Source organism: Euprymna scolopes, chromosome 34, assembly GCF_053919585.1.
Source record: "Euprymna scolopes isolate OS-2025 chromosome 34, ASM5391958v1, whole genome shotgun sequence".
Classification (NCBI taxonomy): Eukaryota; Metazoa; Mollusca; class Cephalopoda; order Sepiida; family Sepiolidae; genus Euprymna; species Euprymna scolopes.
This window is the reverse complement of record NC_136515.1, coordinates 1,940,398-1,967,608: the sequence shown is the minus strand read 5'-3', so window position 1 is coordinate 1,967,608 and position 27,211 is coordinate 1,940,398. Positions and strand designations below refer to the sequence as shown.

Here is a 27,211-nt window from a genome sequence, read left to right as displayed (position 1 = left end):
CACACCAACAGCAAAAAAAAAAAGGACGAAAAATCAATTGGCAAAAACATTACTTAAAAAAAAAAAAATACATATATACACTGCATATTTTTTTTTCCTAGGAAGGAGAGTATTGTGGGAGCCTTTCCTAGTCTCACACAAAAACACGCGTTCACATCTCAGGCTATATTACTTGTCATATACATACGCGTGCACGTCCACACACGTACATATATTCACGTTCGCGTACATACACTCACATTCACGTTTATACACATACACGCTAACATACACACATGTACTCACATATGCGCACACATACACACACAAGGACAATGTCACTTCCCCTTTCAAAGGAAATCCACACATGCGCAAAAGACCACCGGAAACAATTATAAAAGCACGAGCAATAAGCAGCATCTTTCCCTTTCGGACCAGCTCTTGAGCTGAGAGGTTCGGCGAACCAGCTGCCTCCCGAAAGGGAGGTGCATGCTCATGCGCATCACGTCCCCTGCTACTATGTATGGGGCACGAGCTAACAGACAGTATGTACACTTTATACGTTTTCTATCTCCATGGCCTGGATTGACTTTTTCTCATTCTCTTTCTATACTACAATAGACTTTCCCCCTCACCAGTTAACAGCGAGAGACACACACCAAACTGGATTGACTTTCTCTCTTTCTCGCTCTACGACAATAGACTTTCCTTATCTCCAGTAAACAGCGAGAGACGCACATCAAACTAAACACGTGTAGTACCCTTTTCTTTCATTTGTTTCTTCACAAAATAAATCCTAGTTCGTTTAATTCAATTTAACACGTAGTTCGTTTCTTCCTCAAAGAAATTCATTATTCCTAATTTGCACCACCTCAACAAATTGGCGACACCCGAACGTGAGATGAACACGCATTTCCTTCTATACCCTAGATCGCTACAGATGTTTCTAGTTAAGAGTAGGATAGACAATTTCAAGTATTTGAGACCAAGGATGACCAACGACACCCATTATATCTACACTTTTGAATGGCCGTGTTTATCGTGTAATTTTGTGCAAATAAATATTTTGATATAGAACGTCGTACTTTATGTATTCGGCATGTTGAGAGAGAGAGAGAGAGGGGGAGGGGGCAGAGAGAAAGTGAAGGAGGAGGTGAGAGAGAGAAAGAGAGAGGGGCGCAATTCGTTTAATTCAAAGCTATCTCATCTGCTTTTGATGTATTTCTCTTTAAAGTGTTCTGTTGCGTCAATGCATAAAAAAAATGGAAGCTTTTATTATAAAAGGCCTCCAATTCTGACGATGAATTTTCGAAAAAATTTACTCAAGTCGACAGCAAATAAATAAATAAATAAAATAAACATAATAATTTCTTTTGAGCGAAATTTAGTTTTGCCTTTAATATAAATATCGACGTAAAAAAGAAAGAAAAAATATGTATGCCTCGCTTGAACATATAATTTGCCGCAATATGGTTTCGGTAAAGGTCCAGCATCTTTCCACCCTAAAAAGAAATCCTTTAAAATTATCACTATTACAGATTTTCGAGGGTGCTAAAAACAAAACGAAAATAATGTTTAAAATTCCAGGAAACAAGTAGTTTCCAAGATATAAAAAAAAAAAAAATAATTGTGTCAAAAAGTGAGGAATCATTTTCTAATATTAATTTAACGTAAAATGAGCACCCTCTTTATGGCCGCCTTTTTGTTGAGGGTAGGGGGGGCAATGTAAAATGAACACAATTTAACGTAAACTGTGTGATTGTGGCCTTGTAGACCAACACAAAACCTACCTTAAAAAAAAAACTTGTTTTCTAGGGTTTTTTCGGGTATGCTGAAAACGAATATCACATTTAAATTTTCTGCAAATAAATAGGTTTTCGGATATTAAGCAATGTAATTCTTTGTTATAAGTGGTGGCCATTGTTGTACGTGCGTTTGCAACCCGAAAATCTCTAGAAAAAAAGTTTTTAAAGCTAGTTTTGTTTTGATCTATCAGGACACAATTACTAAATAAACACCACCCCTAAAAAAATAACAGACTCCTTCCCCCCACAAAAAATGGTGGCCATAAAGTAGGTGTTCATTTTACGTTAAATTAATATAGTAACTATAATTTCTTCATAGCTTAAACTATTTGTTTCTTGGAATGTTAAACGTTATTTTCCTTTTCACTATCCCCCCCCCCCGAAAACCTATGTGTACATTTCGGGAGGGGGGGTAGTGTTTCTCTGTGTGTACATTTCTGAGTGTGTGTATGTGCGTATATATTTTTGAGTGTGTGTGTTCGTGCATTTCTGAGTGTGTGTGTGTGTGTGTGTGTGTGTGTGTGTGCATTTCTGTGTGAGTGTATATGCGCGCATTCCCGTGTGTGTGCGCGCGCACATCTGTATGTGCGTGCATCTGTATGTGTGTGTATTTAAGTGCTTCATGGAAAATAGAAAACACTTTGTGTTTCAGAAAAATCGATGTTTTTCACCCACGCAAATTGAAAGTCTGACAAACGGGGAAGGGGAAGAAACAGACAGAAAATGGGAGGGGGGGGGGGTAAGACAGCAAGAGCTGAAAGACACTTGCCGAAATGTGAATTTGAGAGGGAATCGTCATTTGCATTTAATATTTTATTTACTAGCGGGCCACCCAGCATTGCCTGGTCGTAAAATACGCTTAAATATGATATTTTAATTTATGCAGACTTTGTATTTATTATTATAGCGTCAATTCTTTCTTTTTTCCCCTCGCCAATCTTTCACGATAAACACCCGTCTAGTTGAAACCACTATCAAAAGTTTTCCCCACTCTTTAACTGTGCCTAAATCAAAGCGTAGATTTCATGAACAAAGCTTCTTTCTTAGAAGTCCACGCCTGTGGAACTCTCTTCCATTTGCCTGTTTTCCATCTGACTACAACTTGGATGTCTTCAAGTCCAATATAAACAAATTCCTGATGAATCGCCCCCTTAAGTAAGACACTTTATCAAATCTCCAATACTAACGATTAGTATGACAGTATCCCATTGATTACTGTACACGCAATAACCTTTATCCCCGAGTGGCCTCGGGGCCTTGATAAGTGATGACTACCATGTAAAAAAAAAAAAAAAATTCTATTGATTATTATATTGTACCCAATGCATAGTAATGGTTTCAAAAGAAAAAAGAAAAATGACTTGGGTGCCATCAGCTAGAATCGAAACCGAAACATTTAGCACTCCAGCCTTAGTCGTTACGATTTGAGCTATCGTCAGACAGAAAAGAAATAGTTAAAAATGAATCGACTAATGTATAAATGTATATTTGCACATGCACTTTGTATTTATTATTATAGCAATTTAAGTAGATTTACGTCTGCTAAGTTTCAATTTTTTTTCAATTTTGACCCCTTACCAGACAGACATGATCACTTTTATATATCTAAAACAACGGTCCACAAAATAGCAATCATTTGACCCCTTTCATGCTGTTCTGCGACCTTGCATCTCGGAGGAGATGCACTTTGAAAAAAATGAAGACAGATAGACGGACAGTCGGATAGACATAGTGAGTTTTATGAATTAGATTATCGTTATTATAATTTAGAGTTCAACATTTCAAAAAAAAAAAAAAAGAACAAACATATTCTGCAATGAAATGAAAAAAGTTTATATTTTTATGTAGTATGTCTTACACAGGTTTCGTTGAGTAGCATAAGTCCATCAAACAACTTATCAGAGACAGATATGTGTTTCTCAAAAAAAAAAAACAGAAGGAAAAAATCTCTTCAACTGTTTTTACACACCCTATATATATATATATATATATATATATATATATATATATATATATATACTAGCATGGGTGCCCGGCGTTGCCCGGGTGTTTAGAGGTGTATGCTGAGCAAAAAAAAAAGGGGGTAATTTTTTAAACTTTGACCCCTATTATGACCCCTGAAAATTTATTGTTTTGACCTCAAATCAAGTTATTACGTTAGATCCATGTCCACGGAACCTATATCTAAAATTTCAAGGGTGTAGACCCAAAATTGTCGGAGGAGTTTGGTAGAGTTCTTAAAGGTCAAATCGTTGAAATTTGACCCCTTAACAGCCAAATTTCTGGCTGACACTCGTCACATCGATTTTCCCAAATCTCAGTACCCGGTATTTCAAATTTTGAGTCTACAGACTAAAAATTGACAGAGTTATTGCGTAGGGAAATGTACACAGACAGACAGACAGACAGACAGACAGACACGTTCACTTTTATAGATATATAGATATATATATGTGTGTGTATATTTGTGTGTGTGTATATGTGTATTGGGGAAGAGAGGGCTCCCGTAAGCCGTGGTGAAGGCAACCTTTCTAGGAGAAGCAAATCTCTGATTTAAAAAACCATAAAGCGGAAGACCAGTACCCGCATTAAGCTGGTCTGCAGTTTATTTTGTTGCTGGCTATCTTGCTCTTGCTTGTTGCTGGATCTCAACATTTTGAATCGAGAGAGAGACTTAGCTGTCGTACAAAGCTAAGACTCTGTAACGTCATCTTTGTATAGATACTCCTTCAGGCATTTGGGCTCATGGACTTTAAGTGTCTGAGGGAGTGGCACTCGTCTGACAAGACGTTGCAATCATCATATATATATATATATATATATATATATATATACACACACACACCAAATAGATGACAAAAGTCTATATTCCAAGTTTCATGATGTTGACCATCTTACAATTTATTCCTTCAAGTACGTTGACATTCACAATTCTTGACAGCACCTGTTTCGTAGCGCAAAATCATTCATTTAATTATTATATCAACCAATAAATCTATTTTGCCCTTAACACATCGGAAGAATTGTGCCACATCATGCCACCTCACATCTCCGAAGTCAGCTTGAAAGTCAACACCGTTTACCTGGATATGCTGAAGAGTGTGGTGATTCCCTGTTGCAATCAGATGGCCGTTGGCAGACCCTGGGTGTGGCAGCAGGACTCGGTGCCAGTCCACAAGTCCAAAGCGACCCAGGCTTGGCTTCAAAAGGAGTACTATGACTTTGTATTCCTTCTCTCACTGTCCCCCCTCCTACCTCGATCTGAACCTGCCGGACTACTTTGTTTGATCATATGTCAAGAACATCACCAACATGACCTCCCACAACATCAAAGCCAGCCTGATTGCCCCTATCCGCCGAGTTCCCACCAGTGCTTGTGGGAAGCATGCTCCCAGTTCCAGGCTTGTATCAAGACAGTGATTGAGGCTGAAGGCGGCTACATTGAATAGATGTCAACTCTACTACATTATCAAGTTACCGGAATTGAATTTTTTCAATAAATTTTTTCAAATAAAGTTGTAGGCAACAACTTTATCGTTCAACTCTGTAAGTTAGCAGGTGAATTTTTGGCATCTTGTAGGATGCCTAATCCCCAGCGTGAACAAACTGATAAAAAAACAAAAAAAAAACAACAAAAAAAAACAGCAATGACGATAACTACTTTATTAAGTAGCGGAACAAGAAGAAATAGTGGGTGTTAGCTATAACAGCTTTTGAGGTGATCAAAAGTTTCTGTGACCAGATAATGCTACAAAAATGACTTATTCGTCTGTGAATGTGTTTTTGGATTAAAACTTGTGGTTGGTTCTGCACAAAGCCTTCACCACCTTCAAATCATCTGTGTGGATTTCTGAACAACTTATTGTTGTGGCAGACCTCATACGTCGCAATTACAGGGAGTTCTTCAGAATTGTCCAATCTATTTTCTGCTTTCTGTGTTGGTCCCCCGACAAAAGTAGGGTGGACCTAATTCATCTTTGTCCGTTTATCCGTTTGTCTTTCTACAATTTTCTCAATAACTACGTCTTGGAAGTTTTTTTAAATTTGGCACAAACATTAAACATGATATGAGTAAAAAATGTAACTGAACGGATTTTCTGGGAAAATTCGGTTGCCCCCAGAGCAATTCGTGTTAAAATGGCTAAAATTGACACTTTTGTGCTTATTTATAAAAAAAAAAAAAATTGATGCCTTGGATTTTTATAGAACTTTCTGAAAAGTTGCAACTAACTGATTTCTATATAATTTTGTTTGTCTGTACTTCGCGAATAACTCTTGGGTGTGCCCCAGGGGCTCTTTTACGGCTAATAAAAACACTCCATTTTTGGTACTATTTTACCATATTTGTCCAAAATTTTCTGTGTATGTCTATTTAGCAGTTTTGCATGATGCTGAACTCAAATTTAAATATGTTAAGGCCTTGAGGACTTTTGGGGCTAAATGGGGGGGGGGCAAATGATGGACTTAGTCATTTCTTTTTTTTATGCATGGTGCAAAACGGGACTTTTGGGGCTAAATGGGGGGGGGCAATTGATGGATTTAGTCATTTCCTTTTTTGCATGGTGCAGAACTCAAATTTACATATGTTAAGGCCTAAAACTGCACCGTTTGTTCATTTTCACCAGGATTTGGCATCCCCTGGGGACTTTTGAGGCTAAATGGAGGGGGAGGGATTTACTTAGTCATTTTTTTATGCCTTGTTCACTGTGCACTCATGGGGGACCATGCATGCTTCTTTTGTGTCAGCTCGTTTGATTCATTGGTCTAGTGGTCTTCAGCAATTCACTGTTTTGATGCCTCAAGTCCTTGCTTGAAGTGTCCCTGTAAGCATGGCCCCATAATTCATATTAGCTCCTTATGTGTCAGTGGCAACTTCCCTCTTGTTTGGGGTGAATAAAAAAAACCAACAAAAAACAAGAATAAAAACAGCAAGTCTTTTTCACTACAACGCCGAAGAGAACGATATATTATCATCTACATATGGAAAATCTTAAACAGAAGGGTCCCAAACATAACACTAGTAGAAAGAACACACCAGCAGCGAGGAAGGCTCTGCTATATAAAAACCACATCTGGGACTACACAGTGAATCAAGTCCCTCATCCACCATAGTTTCATCTAGAGTGGCACAAGAACAATATATTATCATCTACATATGGAAAATCTTGGAAGAAAGAGTCCAAAACAGTGGAGAGTGTCCCTGTAAGGATGGACCCATAATTCCTATTAGCTCCTTACGTGTCAGTGGCAACTTTCCTCTTGTTTGGGGTGAATAAAAAAAAAAAAACAAGAATAAAAAGAGCAAATCTTCTTCACTACAACTGTATTCACTAGAACGCCAAAGAGAACGATATATTATCATCTACATGTAGGAAATCTTTTTTTTTTTTTTTTTTTTTTTTTTACAGTGATCACCACTTATCAAGGCCCGGAAGCCACTCAGGGATAAGGGTTATTGCAAGTACATTACGTTAGTGTGGAGATTTGATGAAGTGTTTACTTAAGGGGGCGGTTCATTAGGAATTTGTTAACGTTGGACTTGAACACATCCAAGTTGTAGTCCGGTGGGAAGCAGGCGGACGGAACAGAGTTCCACAGGCGTGCAGTTCTAAGAAAGAAGCTTTGTTCATGGAATCCGCGTTTTGATTTAGGCACAGATGTAGAGTGGGGGAAATTTTTCACAGTAGATGCAGCTAGACGGGTGTTTTTCATGAAAGATTGGCGAGGGGGGACCAGAGATTGGAGTTCAGACGAGCACCTGCCATGGAAATAACGATAAAACAAGGATAGATCTTAGAATCTTAGAAGGAAGGGTTCCAAACAGAAAACCTAATTGTTTAAAAATGATTGTAATTTAAACGATTAGATAGAGCGAAAAACGGTCTTTAAGATGATATATAAAGTAAAGGTATCATAACGAACACTGATTTGAAAATTGTCAACCTAATATTTATTTATTTATTTTTTTTTTTGTAAAAAAATAGTTTTAGCATATCTTTTACGCGATAATTTTTTGTAATTTGGAGAATTTTTACTAATTTCGACATGACATGGTGGAGTAGACCAAGTAAATTAATGGGGAAAGCTGAAGGAGCTGCAATTGTATTCACTACATCGCTGAAAAAAAAACGATATATTATCATCTACATATGGAAAATCATGGAATGAAAGATCGCAAACGCAACAATAGTAGAAATAACCCATCAACGGCGAGGAAGGCTCCGCTATATAAAAACCACATCTGGGACTACACAGAGAATCAAGTTCCTCATCCACCAGAGTTTCACCTATAGTGGTACAAGATCATTCGACTATATTCCAGATGCAATAAGAAATATAAGAAGATTGTCCCCGAACGCTTTAAAAAAAAACTGGACATCTTTTTAAAAAATGTTTCTTTTATTACACTTTCACCCCGAATAAGGCATGTTGCCACTTTGATGTAGGGGGCTACTATCAGGGACCTAAGTTGCAGGGATACTATGTAGGGAGTTGAGCAGCAAGATGTCTGTTTACATTACACTTGAACTTCTGCATGTCAGTACAGTTGGAGAAGCAGGAAACCAGAAGAGAATTCCAAAGTTCTGCAGTTCTTGGGAAGAAGCTATTCTTACATCTAGGGATTTCAACTGTGTAGGGGTGGGACTTCGCTGCTTGTCGGGTTTGTTGGAGGTATTTTCGTTGAGGAGGTACGAGGGCTTGTAGTTCGTCAGAGCACCCACCATTAAAATACTTGTAAAACAGGCAGAGGGATGCAACATTACATCGGTGGGACAGAGGCTGAAGTTTAGATGACAGTTCGGGACCTATTAGGTTGGCTACTCTCTTTTGGACCCTATCCAAGAGCGAGAGACTAGTAGCAGATGCACCAGCCCAAATGTGACAGCAGTACTTCACACATGGGCGAATGGTGGCTTTGTAGAGGTACAGGATACTTTCAGGCGTAACTTTTTAGCATGATAGAGAGAGCCCACCTTCTTTGCAGCAGCCTTAGCAATAATCTCGATGTATCTATTTCAACTCTTGTTTCCTGTGAATGTTAAGCCAAGGAGCTTGAACGAAGTGCTCTCAGGTAAAGTGTCACTAGCTATAGCTGTTGGTGCTTGGTAAGGTTTCATCAGACCAGCCACCAACACCAGGCTACTCTAGTCCCAACCTCAATTGTCTAGTGGACTGGACCTCTGTAGGAAGTGGACAGCCTGGGTGCAGTGGGGCTCCATTTCAGCTGTGTCAATAACCGACAGAATAACACAAACAAACTACAACCTCTCTTTCACAAACGTGATGTTGCTAGTCTCAGTTTTTTCTACAAATACTATCTTAGCATGTGTTTCTAAGAATTGTCTGATCTATCCCCTGCTTCCTTTGTTACAGCTCGTTTGACTCGTTGGTCTAGTGGTCTTCATCAATTCATTGTTTTAATACCTCATTCTAATACAGCTTCTTATTCCAGTAGATTCTTTCTGCAAGGTTGTGGAACTCTCTTCCTGCTCACTGTTTCCCTTCTACCTTAGTCTTTAAAAGACTAAGGTCAATAGGCATCTCCTATTTTTGCAATAATCAGCTTTCGTTCTTGTTAGCTCCTTACAGCAAGTGGCTTAATGCCTTGTCTCAAGTGATTTTCATAAAAAATCTCTTTGAAGTCGAACATTATCTGCTACCTGTATAATTTTGAAAAAAAAACAAACTTCAGAGCAAATGCATTTTCCGACTATGCACATCTAATTACGTTTTTTGCCGAGAACTTTCAGAACAACTCCTGCCTCCATCACCGCAGCCTCCGAACCGCCATCCCCTTCCCTCCCACGCGCAGGATGCGGAGGAGTGGGTAAGTTCTTGCCAAGAAACCCAATTCGTTGCTGGAAGCGTTCCATTTCTTTTTTCGAAACGAGGTGCGTAGCAGCATGTGCACCCACCCACGGGACAAACAGTTTGGGGTGGGGTGGAGGAAATCGAAAGGGGGGGAATCGAAGGTGAGGGAGGGAAGTGGGAGGGGGGCTGTTATGAAACACAGGCATCTCGTGTTTATACGAGTGCGCAATTGATTAGCTGAAGTACAGAGTTGGAGACGCAGACACATAGACTGTGACCCACCAAAAATGCCACCCACGGAATTGTGAATAAAATTCACAATCCTTCCTAAAATCCAACTAGATTTGGTACGATTAAACTTCACTTTATACCTGACTTGTCCACCAAGTTTCAATTTTGAATGTCCAACAGTCTTTATTTTATTGGTGTTAAATTACAAGCACACCTGAATAAGATGTACAAAATTCTTAATAACTCTGACAATTTTGGCGCTGCTTTGATTTGGGCCATGAACAACTTCGGTTTTGAAATAATTTTTGGTACTAAATAAAACCGACTTTGCGTTTGGCATTTGTTGTGGTGTAAATGTTGAAAGGAATAGCAAAAAGACTTGGAAACAGTGAAATGAATAATATATTAACAGAAATACAGGATTCAAAAGAGAATCGCCAACCTAATAGGTCCCACACTATCAGCTAAGCTTCAACCTCTGTCCCATCGACGAAATGTGTGCCTACCTGCCTGTTTTACAAGTATTTTAAAGTGTTCCGACGAGCTACAAGCCCTTGTACTTTCTCAACATAAATATCCCCGACAAACCCGACACGCAGCAAAATCCCACCCCTACACAGAAGAAATTCCTAGATGTAAGAAAGCCTTCTACTCTAATAGTTTCTTTCTTAGAACTGCTAGACTTTGGAATTTCCTTCCGGGTTCCTATTTCCCCGAATGTATGACATGCAGAAGTTTAAGTGCAATGTAAACAGACATCTTGCTGCTCAACACCCTACAAATTATCTCCCAGATAGTAGCCCCTTACATCAAATTAGCACTGTGCCTTGTTTGGGGTGAAAATGCAATGATGAAAAAAAAGTTTGTTAGTTGGGTGAGAACTGAAGGACAAGTAATGTTTGACTCTCTCTCTCTCTCTCTCTCTCTCTCTCTCTCTCTCTCTCTCTCTCTCTTGGATCCAGACTCCCTGAAAAGCAGAACCTGATTATCGGAAATGCCGGAAAATACTGTTTGGGTGGCACCCCTACAGATTCCGACAATGGACTATTCCTGACGTCATTTCCGATAATCAGGTTCTGCTTTTCAGGGAGTCTGGATCCAAGAGAGAGAGAGAGAGAGAGAGAGAGAGAGAGAGAGAGAGAGAGAGAGAGAAAGAGTATGAGTACCATTTTTCGTTCATATTTTACGTTGCAAAGAGAGAGAGAGAGAGAGAGAGAGAGAGAGAAAGAGAGAGAGAAAGAGTATGAGTACCATTTTTCGTTCATATTTTACGTTGCAAAGAGAGAGAGAGAGAGAGAGAGAGAGAGAGAGAGAGAGAGAGAAAGAGTATGAGTACCATTTTTCGTTCATATTTTACGTTGCAAAGAGAGAGAGAGAGAGAGAGAGAGAGAGAGAGAGAAAGAGTATGAGTACCATTTTTCGTTCATATTTTACGTTGCAAAGAGAGAGAGAGAGAGAGAGAGAGAGAGAGAGAGAGAGAGAGAGAGAGAGAGAAAGAGTATGAGTACCATTTTTCGTTCATATTTTACGTTGCAAAGCTGCATCGTTTTGTTTTGGACGCCGGGTCGGTTTTATTCAGCTGTTAACGTAAACGGCCGGAAAATACTGTTTGGGTGGCACCCCTACAGATTCCGACAATGGACTATTCCTGACGTCAGATTATCGGAAATGACGTCAGGAATAGTCCGTTGTCGGAATCTGTAGGGGTGCCACCCAAACAGTATTTTCCGGCCGTTTTACGTAAACAGCAGGATAAAACCGACCCGGCGTCCAAAACAAAACGATGCAGCTTTGCAACGTAAAATATGAACGAAAAACGGTACTCATACTTTCAGACGACGTAACGTTTTTTTTCTCCGATCACGCAATCTACAATCTACAATAACATCACGTGATGTAAATTTTCCGACACCAGAAGTTGGGTACTATTTGTATACACTAGTTAGCCTAAACTCATCATCTCTCTCCCCGTTCTCACTCTCTTTACCTTTCCAGCTATGGTTTAAGTAGCATTAGTACCTGTGGAAATACTTTCTTTTTGTTTGTAATAATTTCAATCTTAATTTTTATATCTGCAGTAGGCAACAACATCATTGTTCTTTTGTCAATATAGACTAAAAAGTAAGAAAGGTTCAATGAAGTGATAATAAGTGGGAAAGTGAGAGAAAAGCTGACAGAGTGAGAGTGAGAAAGACAGAGAGAGTAGCAATAGTCGGTTTCTTTGGTTGGTAATATATAGTATCGTTTAAATCAGGGTTTCCCAAAGTGGGCTCCACGGAGTCCTAGGGCCCTGTGAGTGAGACTAAAGGGCTCCGGAAGTCCTTTCTTAAAGAGAATTAAATGCTTTATATGAAAAAATTAAATGGCTGCAGACATTTAATTTTTTTTTTTTTTTTTTTTTTTTTTAATCTTTTTTACTGAAAGCAGATATGATCCATAACTACAGCTGTAAAGAGTTTCAGGATGGTTCGCGAAAAAGAAAATAAAAAACAAATTAACAAAAAATGCAACAATTTTTGAATGATCAAAAGCAAAAAACGACTGTAACCGTTATCATTAGTTAATGTTAAAATTTGAAATTAATGTTTTTCATATTTATTTTAGAAATTATCTTGTTAGTGCTCCGTGAAAAATTTTCGCTCTGATCAGGGGCTCCATGGTGTCCTAAAGTTTGGGAAACCTTGCTCTATCAAAGCAAGATAAGTGTTTCATTATTTTTAGTTGCCGTTTTGAAAAATCACTTGCAAATGCGACTGTTTCACTCGCAATGTAAAGCCCTGCATACTCATAGATATATAATGTTACCCACATTTAAACAGTGATCCACATGTATGCAGTCGACGTCGCAAAGGAGACCAAGACAAAGAATAACTACAACCCACTTTTATGTGTTGTAACAACATTTATTTCCTCATTCTCCCATCACGCGTGACTTTTCATTACGGCTGTGACGTCACCAACATTTTGTACGTGCTCTCCTGTCTGTACACACGTTTTTGTTTTTTTATAGTTTTTTCTTGTCCCCTACTGTGACGTCATTTCGCATACGACTCTACATTTGAGATGTGCATCCGCGTTCCATTACGAAACACCTTCATCTTCACAACACCTTTTCAAACAGAAAAGGTAAAGCCTGGGAGGCGTTCATTGCATACGCTTACACACGGGACTCTTATGTTGTATGCAGTCAACGTCGCAAAGGAGACCAAGTCAATGAATAACCCGGATAAATTTTTTCGTGCCATAACAGCATATACTTTCTCATTTTCCTGCCACACGTGACTTCTCGTTACGGTTGTGTTTTCTCAAAAGTGCTCTCGGACGTCATCCACATCTCTAATGAGATCATTTTCCCAAACGTGCTCTCTTCATTTTATAGTCTTCTTTTTCATTACCGTGACATCATTTCGCTCACGGCTCAGTATTTGCATATAGCCGTCCGTGCTATGTTTTTTTTTTTTACAAATGGGGTCCCCCACATATCAAGGCTCGGAGGCCACTCGAGGATAAGGGTTAATGTCTGTATTGTAGTCATTGGTTCGGTTGAGTAATAATCGCTTGTCAAACTAAATTGGTATAATTAGATCATTTACAAGGGTGGTTGAACAAGAACTTGTTTACGTAGGACTTGAATATTGTAGTCAGCTGGAAAGCAGACCAGCGGTACAGAGTTCTACAGGTGGGCAGTTCTAGGGAAGAGGCTGGGTTCATTGAATCCACGTTCAGGCATAGGCAACGATAGGGGGCGATGAAATTTATTGATAGTGATTTTGGCTAAACGAGTGCTTTTTTGTAAAGGATTAGCAAGGGAGGACCATAGATTGGAGCTCAGTCGAACACTTGACATGAAAATAGCGATAAAACAGGGACAGGCTCGCAATGTATAAAATACAGGCTCTTCTTATTACCAAGGTACTTCTCTTGCATTTGTTGCAGCATAAATATAGCAGCGGTTGTACTATGGTCCAGGCATAAAATCAAATTGCATTTCATTTATGCTTATGTGACTTATTTGCTGCTCAGTTCTTCTCTTAATATATGCGGCTTAATCACGTTGACACACTGGTTCCTGTTAAATAATCGAAGTTAAGCAACATTGAGCCAAACCAATACTAAAATGGGTGACCATTTGGTAATACCAGGTGCCGTATGTGCTCAGAGCCTGGAGAGAGAGATGGACGCCGCCAGGCTATTTTTGCTCAAGACACGCTGCATGAAATAATGCAGTGCCCTCACGACCGCAGAGGTTAAGGGATACGTCCTCGTCTTAATCACTTCCAGGACTTGTTTCATCAGTTTTTTTTAAGTCTCTGTAATAACCTCTATTAAGTGCTTCCCCTTTACCCTTGTAAGAATTCATAATTGTTTTAGGTTCGGAGTCTTTCCAGATAATCTCATCTTTTATGATCGCATTTGTCAAGTCCGTGATAATCTCAATAGCTTTTTCAGATGCAGCCACCGGCATTTCTGCAAGAATATTAGACGGTTCTCCATTATTTTTTGTTCTTCGCCTTACCATTTTTTTTTTCGCAATTCTTAGAGTTGAGCCAGATACTTCTTTTGCAATTCTTCTCTCTCTCTCTCTCTCTCTCTCTCTCTCATCTTATTTATATATATATATATTTAGTGGAGATGGTAATTGATAAAAACTGAAGAAAGTGCTCAATACTGTTGTAGAGCAAATATGCATTTTATTTTTTATTACCGTATCTTTCTGTTAAGTTACATTATTGTTTCAGCTACCCGGCCTTTTTTTTTTTTTGGCTGTCTGTAGCTTCCTCAGACTTTTACAGAAATGTTCGTTATTATGGGATGAAGGAGTTGGAAGAGTGGATGAGTTCAGGGGGGGGGTGACCTCCTCCACTCTTCCAACTCTTTCATCCCAAAATAGCGAACATTTCTGTAAAAGTCTGAGGACGCTACAGACGGCCAAAAAAAAAAACGGCCGTGTAGCCGAAACAATAATGTAACTTAACAGAAAGATACAGTAATAAAAAATAAAACGTGTATATATATATATATATATATATATATATATATACATACACTAGCAAAAGTGCCCGTCGTTGACTGGGTTCAAAAACGGTCTACAGAAAATGGACTCTGATTTATGAAAGTATGATAGGTTATGAAAAGGAAGGGTTGTGAATTTGGGGGTATCAAAACCAAAGCAAAATATGATGAAAGTAAAAATAAAATAGATAAACCCCATAATTTATTATACCATACCTGTTCACACTGAAACACTTATCACAATATTCTGTGAATCTATATTAAAAAACCTTGTTAAACTTTGTGACATATTTCCATTCTATGGAGGTCAGGCGCGAACGAACACCCCATAATTTTATACCATATTTCTTCAAACTGAAACATAATTATCAAAGTATACTTACGCAGATAGATATGAAAAGTCTTTATTAAAGTTTGTGTCTATTTCCATTCTATGGAGGCCAGGCGCGAACACAGACCCCACAATTTTATACCATCCCTATTTAAGTTAAAACATACTTATCAAAGTATTATTATGTACATCTATATCAGAAACACTTGTAAACTTTTTTTTTAATTTTTTATTTCCATACTTTGTGGATCAGGCGCGAACGTAGACCCCACAATTTTAATGAACCACCGTTCTGCCAGATCAAATATAACCCATTCCTGTGTCTCGATACATCTTCTATCATTATATGTAATCAGTTTTTTAAAATAGTCAACCACATAGGAGCCTATTCGTGACCAGACACACACACAGCTTTATATTATATATATATATATATATATATATATATATATATATATATATATATATATATACACACACACACATTTCTATGTATGTATATATATATGTATATATGTATGTGGCAAATTGGAGAAACGCATGTAGTCAAATCGGGGAATCTCATCAAATACAAAGCCAAGTGTTTACGAAGCATGCGTTATCACTAGGGCTAGGACAACAGCATATTTCTTTTCATTGTTTTGACTCGCGAGTGTATATCCGTTGATATCTTATATGTTTTTATATAGAGTGATGTGGTTCTCGGTTGATTAACTGTGTCGGATATATACTCGAGAGTCAAAACAATGAAAAAAAATATGCTGTTGTCATAGCCCAAGTTATCACTACACTGCTTTATGGGTCAGAGACTTAGACAACATATAGAAGGCATCTCAAGTTATTGGAAAGGTTTCACCAAAGTTGTATTCGAAGAACACTTAATATTCACTGGAAGACTCTAAGTTATCAGAGGCTTGTAAAGCTTTTGGACTTACCGTCAGCTTCAAGAAAACATGTTATGTATTTCCTTCCTATAGGAATGCCATATGTTGAACCAAACATCTTGGTTGATGGTAAGAAGTTAAATATCACGAACATTTTTGTTTATCTGTGTAGTACGCTGAGTAAGGACTGTACGCTTGATGCCGAGAAATCACACGATAGCCAAAATCAGTTCTGCTTTTTTGCAAACTGGAGAAACGTGTGGTCAGATTGGAGAATCACATCAAAAACAAAGCTAAGTGTTTACGGAGCATGCGTTATCACTACGCTACTATATGAGTCAGAGACTTAGACAACATATAGAAGGTACCTCAAGTTATTGGAAAGGTTTCACCAAAGTTGTATTCGGAGAATACTTAATATCAACTGGAGGACTCTAACGCCTGCCACTGTAGTTCTTGAACGATCAAATAGTAATAGCATTGAAATGAAAATCATTCAAAATCAGATGCACTGACACTTGACACTTGGTTAGGATGGAGGATAAAAGACTTCCTAAACAACTGTTTTCTGGTGAGATTAATAGGAGGAAAAGACTACAACATAAACCAAGAAAAAGGTTTAAGGATTCTTTAAAAAACAACTTGAAAATATTTGAGACGGATGTACATAACTAGGAAACCCAAGCGAAAGATCAATCACTGTGGAGAAAAACCATCAGAGAAAGTTGTAAGATTCACGTAAATTGATCAAATATTTGTTATACTGTACATTGAAAAATATTTTTTACAATTTTTAGCAATTAATACTATATTGCATCCATTACAAGACGGTTTTAAAATGTTGGTAGTTCGAATTGAGTTGTCTCCCTTCATTAAATATGGCGGATCAGGGCACATCGCTTCCTCATAGAATTCGATTTTCTTAGTTAAGAATAAAACTATTCGATCAATTTACGTAACTTCTGGAATATGACATTTTCGTTGCTTGACATCCTAAGTATGTTTTGGTTAATTTACAGTTTATTTCCAGCGCCCGCCGTTGCCCGGTCGTTAAAAAAGAAAATGGAAAAAGTAGGGGGGGGAGCGCCGAACTTCAAATCCGCTTTTAATTAAAAAAATATATATATATATGAAAACGGGGGCGGGGAAGGGCATCGTGTGCACCTACACGATGCCCTTCCCCGTCCCCGTTTTCATATATATCAGTCAGAAGCGAAATCGAAAGCAAAATTTTGTAAGCAAAAAAAAAATAATAATAATAATAATAAAATAAAAATAAAAAAATAAATAAAATAGTAACCAAAGTCCATATAAAAAATAATTCAATACCCGTGCGAGCGCAAAAAAATAAAATGAAATTAGCCGGGGTACCCGGCATTGCCCGAATTTGGAGAGGTTTTATGGTAATAGTATTGATCAACAAAGCTCTAAAAAAAAAAGAACTCGTTAACTTTCTAAAAAAATATAAGGAACATGGGCATGATTACAAAAAATCAAAAAAATCTGAAAAGTGTTTTATATTTATACCATTTTTATACTAGCAGGCCACCCGACGTTGCCCAATCATAAAATATGCATAAATATATTTTAATTCATACAGAAACTGAGAATATGCATGCGAGTATTATGATTTTTTTCTAAACAGTTCCCTTCTTGTAAGTTAAAAAAAATAAAATACTTGAGCTGAGATCGAAACCAAAACCTAAAAGCAGTGAGTAGAGTACGATAACCATTAGACCAGCTTGACATAATCTTTAATAAGTGTTTTCAAACTTTCTTATTCTTAACATAAAGAATCTGTCATGTGAGCTATTAACTCATGCGCATTCGTAAACATTTGACAAACAGATACAAATCCGATACCCCCCCCACTTACATATTTTTCAATTTTGACCCCTTAAAAGCCCTTTTTTTCCTGAATGAAATCGATGAAAAGGTTTTTCACATGTCTGAATACCCTATATACCAAATTTCAAGTCTGTAGATCAAGCATTCGTGGAGTATATATGCTCAACAATGTTTTCACACACATTCTAACTTTATATATATATATATATATATATATATATATATATATATATATATATATATATATATATATATATATATATATACTAGCAGATGTATCCCACGTTGCTCGGTATTGAACGTAACGTTAACTTCCTTTAAAAAAAAAAAAAAACAGAAAGAAACTGAGACATGTATGCATTATGTTTTTTGTTTTCTAAACAGTTCACTTCTTGTAAGTAGAAAAAAAAAACACCTCAAGCTGAGATCGAAACCAAAACCTGAAGACAGTGAGTCAAATGCGATAACCATTAGCCCAGCTTGACACGTTCTTTAAAAAGTGTTTTCAAACTTTTTTTAAACAGCTGACAGATACAAATCCGAAGATCTCCCAAGTACTAATTTTTTCAATTTTGACCCCTTAGCAGTCCTTTTTCCCCAGATGAAAACCGATTAAAAAATTTTCACACGTCTGAATACCCTATATACCAAATTTCAAGTCTGTAGATCAAAAATTCGTTCAGTATCTAGGTTGAGAAGTGCCCTCGCACGCATTCTCACTTTTATAGATTTTATAGATATACTAGCAGTTCAGCCCGACTTTGCTCAGGCCCTATATATATATATATATATATATATATATATATATATATATATATATATATATATATATTAAGTAATGTGATTTATAATTTAAAATTTAAAAATCAAATTTTAATTAAATTAAAAATCCGTTTCATAAGAAGGAACAACAACAAAATCAATTATCTGTACGATCGTTTCGGAAAACAATGCTTTTTATTGTGGTATACATCAAGTTATGTAGAATAATTATATATAGTTTTTTGGTAAGCAAGGTCTATATATATATACTGGCAGCAGCACCCGTCGTTGACTGGGTTCAAAAACAGCCTACAGAAAATGGACTCTGATTTATGTAATCAAGTAATATATATATATATATATATATATATATATATATATATATATATATATATATATATATCTCAGTGAGATGATATATTATATATATATATATATATATATATATATATATATATATATATCTCAGTGAGATGATATATTATATATATATATATATATCTCAGTGAGATGATATATTATATATATATATATATATATATATATATATATATCTCAGTGAGATGATATATTATATATATATATATTATATATATATATATATATATATTTATATATATATATATAATAACAATTTAGTAATTTAAATTTTATAATGAGAAATGGTTAAGCTTTAAATCTAGAATTTTTATTATATGCAAGACAAAGAATACATTTCAATAAGTATATTTCCTTAACCTATAGGTTTTCGATGTTTATCCATCTCCTCAGAGGAAAAAATATTAACAAATATTATAAATGGTTTATACCTAATTTGCTAAATGTAATAAACATAGAAAATCATAATTAAAAGTGTATAAAGTTTTTAAATAATAGAGTAAGGGAAATTATATATTGGTTCAAAATGAAAAGGATATTTAATTTCATATCCAAATTGTATGGTAAATTCTGAAGTGAGAGTTTTTGGTAGCAGTGAGGTAAAAGGATCCAATGTGTATCTTGATTCCTCCACAGCACAAGGTAACAATCCGAAGTAGGCATAATTCCTTGGTTTCTCTGAAGTGTATATATATATATATATATATATATATATATATATATATATATATATATATATATATATTAAAAGATTTAGCTCATGTCCAGGTAACCTTGATCTAAAATTTCAAGTGTTTAGACCCAAAATTGACAGAGGAGTTTGGTAGAGTCTGCAAAGATCAACTCTTTCAACTTTGACCTCTTGCCAGCCAAATTTTCGCCCAAAAACTGATTTAAAAGTTTGCTGCTTGTCTGAATATACTTTATGTAAAATTTCAAATGTTTAGACCAAAATTTGGCCGAGTAATTTGATAGAGACCGCAGAGGTCAATTTTTTTTTTTTTTTTTTTTTTTTACTTTGACCCCAATTTTGACCCCCTCAATATTTATTGTTTTGAGCTCAAATTAAACCCATGTCCAAGAAACCTACATCTAAAATTTCGAGTGTTTAGACCCAAAATTGGCGGGGGAGTTTGGTAGAGTTTTCAAAGGTCAAATCGTTGAACTTTGAGCTATTGACACCCAAATTTCTGGCTGAAAACCGATTAAAAAGATTTTCCCAAATCTCAATACCCCTTATGTCAAATCTCGAGTCTGTAGACTGAAAATTGGCAGAGGGAAATGTACAAGCGCACACACACACACACACAGACAATTTCACTTTTATAGATATCTATAAGATATGTATGTGTGGAGAGAGAGAGAGAGAGAGAGAGAGGGAGGGGGATGGCTTCTGTCTACTGCTTCATTTGCTATTAAGTTTTATGTTTGCATAGAATCTAGGTTGATACAACATGAGACGAATGATTAGCAAATGCTGTGCAACCGTTTTCTTTCTTTCTTTCTTTCTTTCTTTTTTTTTTGTTTGTTTTTATCACTTTGCGCTGCTTGACGTCAGCGTTTCAAAGGAGACGACGACGAAGCACTTCAACTACAGAAAGAAAGTCACGTGTCGCCCTCGTCGGCGGCGGCTTGGCATTAAAAGTGCACTCGCTGATACCATAGCAACGCAACAACAATAACGTTTACTGAATAGCTGGTTGACATCAGCGAGGAAAAAGTAGAAAAAAATAAATACAGATTTTTTTACTAAGGTGTGGTTTGAAAAACAAGAAACGTGTCTTTAGATATCTTTGGCAACATACCTGTTTGAAAGAGTGGAAGGAGGGGGGAAAAAAGAAGAAGAAGAAAATGAAAGGAGGATGCTAGAATATGCCTTTTTATTTTCTAGAATTTTCCTAATAATATTTGTTTTTCTGTTAAAATAAAATAACGAAATCAATGAATGTTTTATATGTATCACTAACACTTTCGATTCGTCGTTGAAGCATCTGCCGGTAACAAGAACAACTGGACAAGAAAGCTGGAGGAAAGGTGAGAACTGTAAAGATCTGCTTAGAAGGATGAGGATGATGAGGAGAATTGCCTACAACAAGGAAGAAGAGGGGAAGGATAAAGAGTATAACTGCCTACAAAAGGAGGAGGAAGAGGGGGAGAAGAAAAGGATAACTGTCTACAAAAGAAGAACAAGACTTAATTCCGAAGAGGAGGACGATAACTTTCAGTGAGAAGAAGCAGAAAAAGAAGACGAACAGAGGGGAACAGGAAAAAAAAAAATTTCAATAAGGAATGTAGAAGAACAACAACTATATACAAAGAAAAAGGGGGGGAGGAGGAGGAGGATGATGAATTGTTAAATAACTGCCTCCGAGAAAGAAAAGATATTAGCTTTTTTGCAAACTCCCCCCTTTTTATTTTTGAGACCTTATTTACTTGCCTCCCCACGAGGGTACGGCTAGACACACGGTCGGTTTATGCTAAAATAGTTCCACACCTGTGGAATTGTCTTCCGTTTTCCTGCTTTCCAGCTTTCTATAATATGGTTGTCTTCAAGTCCAACGCGAACAAGTTTCTGATGAGCCGTTCCACTTAAGTTAACAAATTTACCGAACTTCCATTACTATCGATTACTATATTGTTCTTTTGACTACTCTACACTCTTTAACCCTTATCCTTGAGTGGCCTATCGGCCTTGATAAGTGGTGACGTCTATGTAAAAACAAAATGTTAACTTGGTGAAACGGAATGTTAGTTTTCATAGCCAACATAAACAGTTTTATGTGACAAAGATGCGGTGTTTGTTCTTTTTGTGCTGTGTAGATTTAGTATTGGTCACGTGACCAGAGTTACGAAAAGATAGTTTAGATATTAGTTCGATACTCAACGTTTTAGCAGATAGACGGGAGTCTTCTGCTCCAGGGTTTGGACTTGATGCTCATGGGAGTCAAAAGGGGGCAAGTTAGCAAAATGTAGACTCCTGAAAAGTGTGCTCAAATTCGGAGAAGTGACCCAACATGGAAATAAATGATTATATCCAAACATAATTCACGTCTTGGCGTTTCCCTTTTCGAATAAAAAGCATCTTTAATTTCAGGAACCATAAAAGAAACTTTGTGAAGGTGTGTGTCTTTTGGTGGTGATCCCCACTGACAATGTTATCCGTCCTTTTGGTAAAGACTGTCTATGTAAGTTGGCATTGTCAATAGTTGTTATACACATTGTTATAAAAATATCCACACACATGAACACTAGAGACGATCAATAAATTTTATACGCACATTCAAGGAACTAGACGGCAATATGTTAAGACTCGTGTACATATATATATATATATATATATATATATATATATATATATATATATAACTATTTCATTTATTCACATAAATTTACTATACGAAAGTATAGATTTATGCGTAAACTTTAAGTATTTACTTCAAAAGTGCTCAATACGTAGGTAGAGCTAGTTAGTAATTTATACAATATATATGGCGATTAAGCTACACTGAATATTCTGCGTTTCATCCAACTATAGGATTCGTCAGGCTTATGCGTTCTTTGTTTCAGTCTCCTTTACGACTGAAAATGCACACATGTGTTGGTCTGCAGACTACGTTACATACAGGCAAAATATTATATATGTATCGGAAGGGTTCATTATTTATCTAAATAGGGATGATAGCACAACTATAAACAAAAATAAGCCGAGCATGTGGGGTGCCCCTACACGAGTGAAAAATTTACTTTCACCATTATTAATGTTTGTGCAAAATTTAAAAAAAAAAAAAAATCAAGGTGTGGTTATTGAGAAAAGTGCAAACATATGAATGATTTGGGGGCAATTTTACCCCTATAATGGCCCTTTAGAGGGGCAACCAGAGTTATCCCGGAAAATCCGTTTGGGCAAAAATTTACTTTCACCATGACTAATGTTTGTACAAAAAAAATTTTTTAAATCCAAGGCGTGGTTATTGAGAAAAGTACAAACAAACAAATGAACGGATGAATGGGAATGAATTACTAGGTCCAATCCCTCCTTTGTCGGGGACCAACAAAAATAATTGACAAACACAAAGTGGAACGACATGTTTTGGATTTTTTATTCAGACAACAAAAAAGATTGCGTGGCTGCGTTATAGCCAGGATTGGAGAGTCGGACTTTATACATTTTGACCTCGCAACCCTGGTTATAGCCTGTGATTGGACGCATAGGAGAAAATCTACTTACATGTGGTACATTCTGAATGACGTAATATGGTCGGGAAGCCGCAGGCCCCGACCATAATCTTTGGGTTTCAGTCTGTTCCTGGGCAGGTCCTGTGGACCAGGCCCCTTGTATTCGTCGACGACGACGGTTGGCATTCTCACTCATCCAAACTGAAATAAAGAAACAGAACAAAGGAATTAACATCAATTTCAAAATGTGGTTATAGTCAGCTAACGTACTTCCGGTGTGTATGCAGTGACAAGGCAAAACAGTTACTTCGCTTTTATTGTTCTTCAGTATTTCTATTGTGATTTATTGGAAACAAACATAAGAAATGGAGATTATCGAAAAATGTACAATAAAAATTAATTTCAATAATTAAAAAAAAAAAAAAAGTGTTTTCAATAATTCTTAAAGAAAAAAATAAATAAAACTAATTTCAAAAAGTTTTAATTAAGTTTTCAATGATTATTAATTTTTTTTTTTACAGAGGGTTCACCACTTATCTAGGCCCGAAGACCACTCGAGGATAAGGGTTATTGAGTATACGGTAATCAATTGGATATAATCGTAGTAATCGTTAGTAATAGGAATTTGGTATATTGGATTACTTAAGGGGGCGGTTGGTTCATCATGAATTTAAATTAAAAAAAACGATCGGAAAAACGTAATAAAAAAAAGAGTACATATACAGGGAAGATAGGCGTGAGAGAAAAAAGCGGAGGAATTGATTTGTCTTGTCACCGCTTCCGGTAGCAGCCACACAGAAAGTTAGGAAGTACATTAGCTGACTGCAACAAATAAACGTTAATAAAAATAAAGAAAACTTATGCACCATCGCCGCAATCTTGCACTCCTGTGCGTGTTTTACGAGTATATTAATGGAATGTGTTCTGATGAACTCATTGCACTTGTGCCCCCCTCGGCGTACATATCCCTGACAAACCCGCTTAGCAACAAAGTCACACCCCTTCACTGTTGAGATTCCTAAATGTCAGAAAGCTTTCTATTCTAATAGCTTCTTCCCTACAACATCTAGACTTTGGAATTCTCTTCCTGCTACCTGCTTCCCAAGAAGAAGTTCAAATGTAATGTAAACAAACATCTTTCTTAGGCATGGTCCCAATTAGTAGCCCCTTATGTCCAAGTGGCAACATGCCTTGTTTGGGAGTGAAGATGAGTAAAAAAAAAAAAATAATAAAATAATATATATATATATATATATATATATATATATATATATATATATATATATATATATATATATATAAGGACCTGTCCTGCCTTGATAGAGTTCAAAATAGACTTCGTAACCTCGTAGATGTCCTTTTCTCTTCCTTGCAACCTCTTTCTCACAGAAGAGATGTTGCAAGTTTGTCTCTGATGTATCGTTATTTCCATGGAAAGTGTTCGACTGAGCTTCAGTCTATGGTCCCCCCTCGTAAAACTTTCACAAGAAACCCTCGTCTAGCTGAAAATACTATCAATAATTCCCCCCACTCTTTATCTGTGCCTAAACCTAAACGTAGATTCCATGAACAAAGCTTCTTTCTTAGAACTGAACACCTGTGGAATTGTCTTCCGTTTTCCTGCTTTCCGGCTGACTACAATATGGTTATCTACAAGTCTAACATAAACAAGTTCTTGATGAGCCGTTCCATATAAGTTAACAAATTTACCGAATTTCCATTACTAATGATTACTATATTATCCAATTTCTACTGTACACTCTTTAACCCTTATCCTCGAGTAGCCTCTTGGCCTTGATAATGTGGTGATGCCTGTGTAAATATATATATATATATATATATATATATATATATATATATATATACACACACACGGTCCGGAGTTCGACTCCTAGACACATTCAAACTACCCTGAAGAGAGGGAGATACCTCGAAACGTGCATGTACGTATATTACTGTTTTAAAAATAATAAAAAAAATAAATAAAAATATATTCGTCCAAATAAAATATGGGCGATTTTCTAAGTAAAATGAGCTTCGAGGCGAAGACGCTATTTAACCGTATTTATCGGTAAAAAAAAAGCAACATATATATATTCTTTATTTATTTATTAAAAAAATACTTTCAAATTCTCGTCCTGCTGCCTGGTTCCCAAACTGTACTGATATGCAGAAGTTCAAATGTAACGTAAACGAACGTCTTAATCTTTCCTGGGCATGGTCCCAATTAGTAGCCGCTTACGTCCAAGTGGCAATATGCCTTGTTTGGGATGAAGATGAGAAAAAAAAAAAAAAGATGCCCTAAAAGTTTTATTTCTTATTTTTATAGAAATAACTCCAGACAGAGCATGAAGCCACTTGATGTAAGGAGATAAAAAGAATGAAAGATAATTATCACGCAGACATAAGATGCCCATTGAAACACAATACTATGGGGCTGTTTCCCAGCTGTCTATTACATATGTAACAGAGTGCAGGTGCATGTGAAATGACGTCACTGATAGGGAAAAAGAAAGACTATAAAGACGATGATCACGTTAGAGACGTGGGTGACGTCACAGCCGTAACGAGAAATCACGTGTGGCGGGAGAATGGGGAAATAAATGTTGTTACAAAAAAAAAAAAAAAAAAAAGGGATCGCGTTATTTTCTTTATTTTATAATTTTTGAGAGAAAGAGGATGCAGGGAAGAGAAATAGTGAAGCCAATTAAATTACAGAAACTTTTTTTTGTTGTTGTTGTTACAAAGGAGTACCCACTTATCAAGGCCCAGAGGCCACTCGAAGCACTATCACTAACGTTCAAATAGGACAGAGATGCACTGGTCCGAATATAACAGTATTCCATTCATTCTTTTTTTTTTTTTTTTTTTTAACATTCATTCATCCCAAACAAAGCATATTACCACTGAAACCTAAAAGTGATAGGAGTTAAATTTATAGGGGTAACCTGTCTAGGGAGTTGAGCAGCAAGACGTTTGCTCACATCACACTGAGATTTCTGCATTTTGGTACAGCTGGGAAAGCAGGTAGGAACTACCACTCCAGAAGATATCTCACTGCCGATGCAGTTCTCTACCTGTATAGGAGCCAGGTATATCCTAGGATGGAATACTGTAGCCACATCTAGGTAGTAGCTGTTCAAAGTTTCCTATCCTGCCTTGACAGAGTTCAAAACCGACTTAATAGCCTAGTAGGGGATGACTTTCTCTTCCCTGCAATCTCTTTCCCACAGAAGAAACGTTGCAAGCCTGCCTCTGCTCTATTGTTATTTTCATGACAAGTGCTCGTCTGAGCTCCAATCTATGGTCTCCCTTTGCCAAACTTTCATGAAAAACCCTCGTCTATCTGAAACCACTATCAATAATTTCCTCCACTCTTTATCTGTGCATAAACCTAAACGTAGATTCCATGAACGAAGCTTCTTTCTTAGAACTGCATGCCTGTGGAACTCTGTTCTGTTTGATTGCTTTCCATCTGACTACAATATGATTGTTTTCAAGTCCAACATAAAGAAGTTCTTAATGAGCCATCTTCTTAAAGTAATCCAATTCACCAAATTTTTACTGCTAATGATTACTATGATATTGTCCAAATGACTACAGTACTCTCGTTAACCTTTATCCTTGGCATCCGGGCCTTGATTTGAGTCGTGACTCCTTCGTTAAAATTCCAAAGACAAATACTCCAAACAAAGAAGATGGTAGAGTAGAAAATCTTCCAGGATTAAGGGACCACTACAGTGAAGAGGTGTGATTTTGCTGCTAATGGAGTGAGTTGCGAGCATGTCTTTGCGCCATCATTATTTTCATAGCAAGTGCTCATCTGAGCTCCAATCTATGTTCCCTTCCCGTTGCCAAACTTTCACACAAAAAAAACACTCGACTAACTACAATCACTATCAACAATTACCCCACTCTCTATCTATGCCTAAATCTAAATGCAAATTCCATGAACAAAGATTTTTTCCTACTACTACCAGCCTGTGGAACAC

General features: G+C 36.7%; 2 protein-coding genes across 5 annotated transcripts in view; one reads left to right on the top strand and one right to left on the bottom strand.

The window, feature by feature from the left end:
- The window catches only part of LOC145259076 (dimethyladenosine transferase 1, mitochondrial-like), a 248,508-nt gene that overhangs the window by 103,574 nt on the left and 117,723 nt on the right, over window positions 1–27,211 (top strand). The window lies entirely within an intron of this gene.
- LOC145259077 (dual specificity protein phosphatase 23-like) overlaps window positions 1–27,211 on the bottom strand; it is a 152,417-nt gene that overhangs the window by 100,423 nt on the left and 24,783 nt on the right. For all 4 annotated transcript variants that reach the window (XM_080116711.1, XM_080116713.1, XM_080116710.1 and 1 more), the window contains exon 2: window positions 23,272–23,420. In XM_080116711.1, coding sequence (XP_079972837.1) covers window positions 23,272–23,405 — 134 coding nt within the window. In that variant the 5' untranslated portion in view covers window positions 23,406–23,420. The remainder of the gene's footprint in view (window positions 1–23,271; window positions 23,421–27,211) is intronic.